This window comes from Mauremys mutica, chromosome 3 (genome assembly GCF_020497125.1).
Source record: "Mauremys mutica isolate MM-2020 ecotype Southern chromosome 3, ASM2049712v1, whole genome shotgun sequence".
In the NCBI taxonomy this organism is placed as follows: domain Eukaryota; kingdom Metazoa; phylum Chordata; order Testudines; family Geoemydidae; genus Mauremys; species Mauremys mutica.
The window spans coordinates 166,151,075-166,159,606 of record NC_059074.1 but is presented as its reverse complement, the minus strand read 5'-3'; the positions used below and the strand labels follow the sequence as shown (position 1 = coordinate 166,159,606).

At 42.2% G+C, this 8,532-nt stretch overlaps 1 protein-coding gene across 2 annotated transcripts in view; it reads right to left on the bottom strand.

Annotated features, from left to right (window-relative positions):
* Window positions 1-256: 256 nt before the first annotated feature.
* Window positions 257-8,532, bottom strand: part of KCNK2 (potassium two pore domain channel subfamily K member 2) — a 231,127-nt gene continuing 222,851 nt past the window's right edge. For both annotated transcript variants that reach the window (XM_045009863.1, XM_045009865.1), the window contains one exon: window positions 257-2,348. In XM_045009863.1, coding sequence (XP_044865798.1) covers window positions 2,031-2,348 — 318 coding nt within the window. In that variant the 3' untranslated portion in view covers window positions 257-2,030. The remainder of the gene's footprint in view (window positions 2,349-8,532) is intronic.

The window sequence follows — 8,532 nt, the reverse complement described above, 5'->3', positions numbered from 1 at the left end:
GTCAAGTTCTTCTTTTCATTGTTAAGACTGCTCAAATTTAAGCAGGCTGCAAACAAGTATAAAAACTGTAACCCTCGAGCCCTCAAACAGCTGGTGTCTCAAGTGATTTCTCAGCATTCTGGTGGGGCAGCAGTAAGCAGGAGACTCAGAAAAGCTTATTTTAAGTAAAAACTTTATTTTTCATTACAATTCACAGTTTATACATGGCAAGAAGAGCTTCTCACCACGTGGACATTCAGAACACTGTGCTGGGAGAGACAGGGGTCTTTTTCTTTTAAAAGAGCATGGCCTGGTACTATTTCATGGAACTTTCCTTATTTTAAAAGCTTACTCTCTGTAAATGTTAACTGACTGATATTTACACTGATAGCATTGATTAATCAGAGAACAAGATTAAACATCCAGAACATTAACATTCATATTTTGTATGTTATCTAATGGTCATAAATGCTACAAATTTGTCATTTTCGTCATGGCCAATCAACAAAGTCTAATTTTTCTTTAATTTGCACAGAGCCTAAATTATTCCCTTAGGGCCTGTTATATTCATTTTATGTACAGCCAGCTTACATAGACTAAAATATGAAAAAATTTAAAAAAGACAAAATTATCCATTCCTTGTTTTTATCCTGCATTCCTTCTGAATCTCACACACAACTATAAACAAAACAACAGATATAGAATTAAAGTCAATGCTTTTCTTTAAAACAAACACAGAAACCCCAAGGATTGGTTTCAGATCTGCGTATCGTCAGCCTATCCTATCTGAACAATCATCAGCATTCAGATTGTGCTATTTATCAGCTTTCCTTCATGCCTGTAATTGTATTCAGAGAAGTCTGTATTTTATATGTAGAAAGTCACAGTGATACCAGTTTCAATTGCATTCCCACATCAGTCACAGTTCCGGCGTAGGCAACCAATGTACAGTGTGACATTCAGGAAAGCACTCCAGTAGGATCCAGTAGGTGCCTGGTGTGACTCGGCTTAAATAAAAAGTTTAAAATTCTTTTCGTAGAGTAACTTTCTGGGAGCAGATTTATGATTATTAGAAATTGCTGTGGTATTTTTCTGTAATGTTTTCATGAGTATGGTTATTAGAATGCATCAATTTAAAACATTTCCACATAGTATTAACTTCTACTTGCTCTTGTCATCTAGCAAATAATTTAATTACACATAACTGGAGATTTTTGGTAATCTGACACATGGGATAACATTGCTGAACAATGCTTGAAAAATAAAACTCAAAATGGATCCATAAACCCTACAGGTCTGGTTCTAATATAGTGTGAGCATGCATCACTTGGATGTGAGTAAAATAAATATTTCCAGGGGACATTTTTGCAACTCTTGTAACTGCAGTGCCTTTAAAGCTAGATTTAGGAGTGTGGCTTTGATGTCTGTTGATTTTTGGCATCCATTCTCAAAGCTGGTATCTTCACTAAAGACACCTTTAAAACGTCATCATTTCAGGCAAGATGAAAGCTCAAATGAAATACATTACTCATGCAAAAAACAAATAAACAAACAAACACAAACCATACAAGAGTTATAGAGGTTCTGTTTCTTCAAAAGATAAGGCACTGACAAAAATTTCTTAGGTAAAAGGCTGCATAAGAATTTCTTGCCATTTACAAATGTGTTGTAGTCCATAAATGGTCCATTCCTAGGCTCAGTAAGGTAGACCCTGAAAATTTAAGGACTGATCCCTCAAAGCTACATTGTTAACATAAACAAATATAATTCATTCTTTAGGCCATATGGCACATTAGGAGAAATGAACAACAGTCTGAGCACAAAAAGGCATTGGATGTTGCTTGCTCCAGCATCTATCAACAACAGAAATTCCATTCATCTCGTGTCTGAAGAGATATGATGGTGACACTGAATCGCTATTGTGGTGGTTTCTGTTGAACTCATGCACATGTATAAAATGCTACTAGCATCAATCATGGATAGGAAAAAAAGGAAGTATATGGCTAGTTTAAGCCAAGAGCTTCTCCAAGGATCGGCATCCAAAGTCAGCACTACTTAATGTTTTCAATCACAGCAATATCTTCTGCCGCACAGTGAGGAGTCAAACCATTCATATAAATGCTGTCTGTCTTTGTTAGAGCAGGCAAGATGTCCTTCTCGCTGGTGAGGTGGTTGACTGACAGGGTTCTCTTGCAAGGGGTCAGATCTTGACTGTGGTTGACAGCGAGTTCTGCAGAGAGCTTCCTTTTGATGGAGGTAGCCCGTTGAAACTTGTCATAAATCTCCACACTTAGACGCCTGCGGGTTTCTTTGAACTCTGCCGTGACATTGGCTGTCCATTCGGCAGCGTGAGCTCTGAACTCTCCCACCTGCAGCACACACAGTGAAAGAGAAGGGGAGAGAAACATGACATGACTAGGCACTTCAAGGACGGTTTATGTTCAGGACCCCAGAATGAATGGAGAACAATGTGTCTACAGACTGACAAAAACTGTTGCCCACTGGCACAACTCTTTTTTTGGTTCAGATTTGGCTTTTGATTAAAAAAAAAGTCTAGTTTCATAGAGTTATATTCTTTCATCCAAAAGGAAGAAATATTAATACAATAAGAGCTAAGAATGATATTAAACACAACAAGAACAAAAATCTATACAGTTAAAAATGGACAAGCTGATTTATATGGAATCAATTAGGGGAAGTTTCCTTTAAAAATGAAGCCCTGACAGTTGAGCACAACCCAGCTGGCCAGGGGGTGTTGAATTCCCAGAAATCCAGACTGTGTTATGTATTGTTACCAGGGGAGATGTACAGGGTTATTTATGGACACACTTACTATCTGTGTAAAGATCTCTGTGAAGCTTGACACAGGATTTTCTAAATATAGATGGAAAGGGCTTTTTAAAGAAAAATGTCAGCTGCTTGTATTCTATTTTTAGTGCATGTTCAAAGCAAGGATTAATGCAAGTGACAGTTTTAGTCAAGTCAGCAATATGCTTTGCTTTTTCTTTCCATTTCAATTAAGTCTGTTATTTCAAATAGAGAAAGTAATATAATTACAATGTGGGACTCGAGGGCTGTCACTAATTATTCTGAAATGAAACGATGTCCGCTAGTCAGAGAGCAGAGATGATGTGGAGTCTCACAGCTGTATGATGATGTGGAGTCTTGCAGTTCTATGATTGCAATTATGAAAATCCCTCCATTCTGATTGGCTACGGGAGGTGTTCCAATTTGCATAATGCCTGCTACTTCTCAGTTAGGATATATGCAGATCCCTTCACTTTGGTTCCTGCTCTCAACACTCCAAATGCATTTGTCAGGAACTAACACAAGGACTGATCCACTCTCAGTGAAGACAGTAATCTTTCAACCGTGTTTCTCCTCAACTTTACACTCCACGTAGCTTTCAGTATCAGCAGGCCTGAAGAACATGTGTCTGTACACACATGCATATGAGAGAGTGGGCAGGAGGTGGAGAGTGTCCAAAATTACCCTTTACTTACCAGCGCCCCAAATGTTAAGCCATTAGACCACTTTAAATGGGAAAGGCCCTCTTTTTTGGAGAGAGGGGTAAATAGAGCAAAGAAAAAGATAAGAGGATGGAGAGAAGTACGAGAGATAGGAAAGTGCGGGTAGTGAAAAAGAAGAGAGAAGCTTTTAAATATACTGTTACAAAACTTATTTTTTAAGGGAGCAGGGTGGGGGGGGCAGGACTAATCCTTTCTAAGTAGCAAAGGCCTGGGAGCTGCTGAGGTGTAACAATGGGAGGAAACAGTAAGAGGAGGGAGAAAATATTTTCATATAATACATGGAGGGGGATTCCTCTAAATTTGGCAATAACTTTACACTGTGCTGATATGAACCTCAGCCTCTGACTTTATTTCACATTAACACATTGGCCTTTGACTGTATTTAGCCCAGGATACAGTTATTGCACCAAGCAGAGAAAACCCTCCATTTATCATTTAAAATAAACAAAGAGGACTCCTTGGAATGATTAGGTTGTTTTTCAGGGTTTTGGGTTGTTTGTTTTTTCAATTAAACTCAGGAACAGATATTTTTGGAGGTTTTTTTCCCCTTAGGTCTCCACTCTTCAGACTGTTTTAATGGTATGTTAGGCTCAGAAAGGAGATGGTAGACTGATGTAATTCTAAAGTGTAGCACATTAAAAGAATTAAACCACTTAAATAAATTACTCTAATTTGTAGTGCGGAGTCCCAGAATTTCAATCACTGGCAAACAAGCAGTGACAAGATGTGCACATATTTGTTCACAAAAATCAAATGAAAATAAAGTCAGAGAAACGAGAGGCTTTGCCTTTAAAATGATTATGTACATTAGCTCTGGAAAGTGGCCACAGGGCTATGTATATTTTGCAGTGCCACTGGAAACAGAAACACAATGGTGGTAAAAGTCATCATCTCACTGGGAAATGATGAAGGGTGTTTAATCCTGCTTTTTTTCTCATTTCACAAACAAAAAAGCCCCCAGATCCAAAGGTCATGTTATTAAGCCTGTACATCATTCAACTTCAATAGAATTACACCAGAAATGAATGTGGCCTAATATGTATATTTTTAAAACAAGGATTCTTTTCAGTTCTGCATCGCAGTTTACACTAGCTGAATAATGAATCAGTATTCAAACCGGGCTAAAAGGAACACTGACATATGTACTTCAGATTTTAGAAGAATAAAGCCTCTGATACCTACAGATTGTAACTGTGCCAGTACTTATCTTAATAGAAAACAAGTAATGAAAAAACCCCCACCAAAACAATGAACTAGATCATCCCCTACATTAGGGCAGCTTTGCCCTACTGCACTGGTGCAAAGCTATCATAAGGACGGCTTTCCCGATGACTAAAAAATCCCCTTGAGAAGGGGACTCCTTAGATGGCACAGAGAAAGCGTATGGGCTGTGTTGTGATAATTGGCTCGACAAAGTTACCTTAAGATCCATTGTAAAAAGTATGTGAAAGTTCATAAGATGTTACAATAACCACAAAAAATAGGTCAGTTGTTTACGACGATGAACGTTGTAATAGATTCAAGAAAACCAGACAGAGAAACTATTAGTCCAGTCCAAATGGCCTCCTGATATAAATCAAGGACTGTGGTGAGATTATACTTGGTAAACGAGAAAATGTGGGAACAAAGTTACCTGTGCCAAATTTGCCTTATAAAAACAGATTTAACTGGTGGACAAAACAATGAGGATATATGCCACCAACTTTTACACCTTTTGGGGGTTCTTAAAAAGAGATTTTGTGGCAGTTCATCCTCACAGTTCATCCCCCAATGTGCCAGCACTTCAACGCCTCTCAACTCTTCTAAAGGACTCACTTCCTGAGAGGAAGGCTGGTTGGCCTTGCTCTTGTTTAAGGAACTTCGTCTTCCCATTTAAGTGCTGAAAGTCATCATATTATCTTGACATCCAGTCTTCAGCCCACCACTCAGAATATCTAATTCCCAGCACCACAAAGGTACCTAAGATCCTATATTGTGTTCCCTTCCCTTGTTGTGTTATTTCCTGCCTACCGTTTCTTTCCTCCTATCCTATCTCACTAATGTGGGTTTTCATCAAATCCCAAAGTCAACTATGCTGCATTCATCTAAACCTGCCTTGTCTAAGGAGAAGGAATCCAAACAGATGACAGCCCTGACTAAATCGTAACTAACCAGAGTCCAAGCAGCAGATGTTGTGGTCAATGTGCCAGCCAAAGCATCCACTCATAACTAACCAGAGGTCTAGCATTCCAAAAACATCAACAAAAGCCATATTTCACCCATCTTTTCTATCCTGCCTCTCCTCCACCTTCTGTCCATCTGTTTGTTAAGAACTGCATAAGTGAATGCCCTTCACATCAGGGCTGAGAGTAAAATTAACCTTTTCCTTTTCATCAAAGAAAAGTTGTTCTGAAAATAAGAGACCCTGATACTCTAACTCCAAAGGGAGTTTGATAAGTCTGATAGGAGAGGGGACTTTGGTAAGTCTGAAGTTTGTTTTGTATAATCACTTAACTACAGTTTCAATATAAATCTTGTTTTACTTTTCTTCTTCTTTGTGTGGGAGTCTGTGAGTTTAATCCACACATTTTCAATTTGAATGAATGCTTTTGGGTGTTTGCCAAGTAACCAAGTAAAACCAAGGCCTCTGTTTAAAATTAACGCCAAACCTATCTATCACTGTTGAATGTTGACCAGTGATGAGTTTATAAACACCTTAAACTCTTTAGGCCTTTGAGATACAACAATTCCAATGCTCTCCCCACACCTTTGCACTTTCTTAGCTGTGGGAGTACTTCCTGGCTGAGGATCCAGCCCAGATATTTTACTCTGAGACACATTGCTGACAAGTCACGTTTCAAGGGATGTTGTCAAGATTGGTACATTTAAATTTAGACCTACTGAACTAGCTTTGTTTTAGTTACCATCCCACTGCTCTGTCAGCCTGCTCCATTCTTGTGCCCAGGCAGGCTATTGAAAGCCACAAGCATTCTGAACTGACCTACCCACCACCTTTTTAATCTCACTCTTATTTTTCTTCTATTGGCAGCTTTAGCTCTCTTCTCCCCACCCCAATACTTTCCCCACAAATAACCAGCTGGCTGTGCTGCTGCTGGCACAACTAATTATTGGCAATCCCGAAGACATGCTTAGTATTCACTGTTCATGTCCACTCAGCGACATGCAGATGGCCATGCTATCTTCATAACACTGGGCCACTTGCTGTATTTTAACTGTTAGGCACATTAATTATTCCATGGGATTTTAAAAGTGTAGTTATTAGGTTATCTAGTAATTAAATTCTAATTAAATCTCCTTTGGAGGGCTAGGTGGTGTAATTGGTGAGGCTCTCCAATAAATATCCTCTTTGGAGACTTGGATTCAACTCTTGATTTAGATAATAAAATACATGAATGTGGTGATCTTATCATCTGCCCATATTTCAAAACTATCACACAGTTTGGCATAATTCAATTCTTATAAAATAAGAGAAAGAAGGATTGAAATGCAATGGTGTTGCACAGGGCCGCCCAGAGGATTCCGGGGGCCCGGGGTCTTCGGCGGCGGGGAGGAACTTCCGTTCCGGGACCCGCCGCCAAAGTGCCCCGAAGACCCGCGGCGGGAGCCCCCCGCCGCCGAATTACCGCCGAAGTGGGACCGCCGCCGAAGCGCAGCCCGGTCTTCGGCGGTAATTCAGTGGCGGGGGGGGGTCCCCGCCGCGGGCCTTCCGGGCCCTTAGGCGGCGGGTCCCGGAACAGAAGGGGCCCCCCGCCGCCGAAGACCGGGCTGCGCTTCGGCGGCGGCGGCGGCCGGTCCCGATCCCCCCCCTCTGCCCCCGGTCCCAGTCCCAGTCCCGGCCCCGGCCCCGCCCCCGGCGGGTCCCGCTCCCCCCCCCCCGGTTCCGCCCCCGCCCCCGGCCCCGGCGGGTCCCGCTCCTCCCCCCCGCCACCGGTCCCGCCCCCGCCCCAGTCCCGGCCCCGGCCTCTTACCGAGCGCGTCTCCGGCGGGGCCTGAGCTCCGTCCCGCTCAGAGCCGCGTGGTGAGGGGGCGGGGCTGTGAGCTCCATGCCGAGTGGAGGCAGCTGCCCCGCCCCCTCCCCACGCCGCTCTGAGCGGGGCGGGGCTCAGGGGCCCCGCTGGAGACGCTGAGGCTCCAGGAGAGGGGCGGAGGCGGGAGCCTCCGCTCTTCTCTTGGGGGCCCCTGCGGAGCCTGGGGCCCGGGGCAAATTGCCCCCTTTGCCCCCCCCTCTGGGCGGCCCTGGTGTTGCATGGGGAAGCTGTGTCTCCTATGCCTGGCCCAAATTGCTGCTTTCAGCCCCTAACTTTTGTGGGCCCTGAAATGCACTTAAAGAAAAATTTTACCTTTTCAGAATACAACATCTTTTATCATGTAACATTTATGGACTCGAGCTCAAGAGGTTACTGAAAGAGTAATGTGCAATTTCTAAAACTGCCAGAGCACATAAGCAACCTGCTCTTGTAATTTAATTCCTCCTCTGTTCATAACAACATTTCAGTGAATGTTCAGGTTCTCTCAGTCCCCAAGGTATGACATTTCCTCATACTGCATTCGATTTTAGCTTAATTTGGGGTCTGGTAGCCACTTCATAGCTGATGCTAAGTGATTGAAATGCCAGTTGTCTCTGCTGTTCAAAACCAAAAATATCTGCACTACAGCAAGGACTGTTTACTTTTTCTTCAAGTCCCCTTGCCTCACAAGATTACACTGCAGACTCCATAGGAGACATGTCTGCTTTTTTAATCAAATAGTTCTGAACTATATGATACACTGATGAAGACTGCTAGTCACACAAATGACTGACTGCTAATCACTAACATGGAGTACAAGGATTGGAATACGCACAATATTTCTTAAGTGCTGGTGAAAAGTATCAGAATGACAGCCCAAGACTCATCCACATAACAGATATAAAAATGTTATTAAAGTTAATGTTTAAAATCAAATTTACACAAGTTAAGAGGGAAGGTACTGTACATCTGGGGTCGGGCTTGGGTTGTGGGGGATTGCAAGTAACATACATATC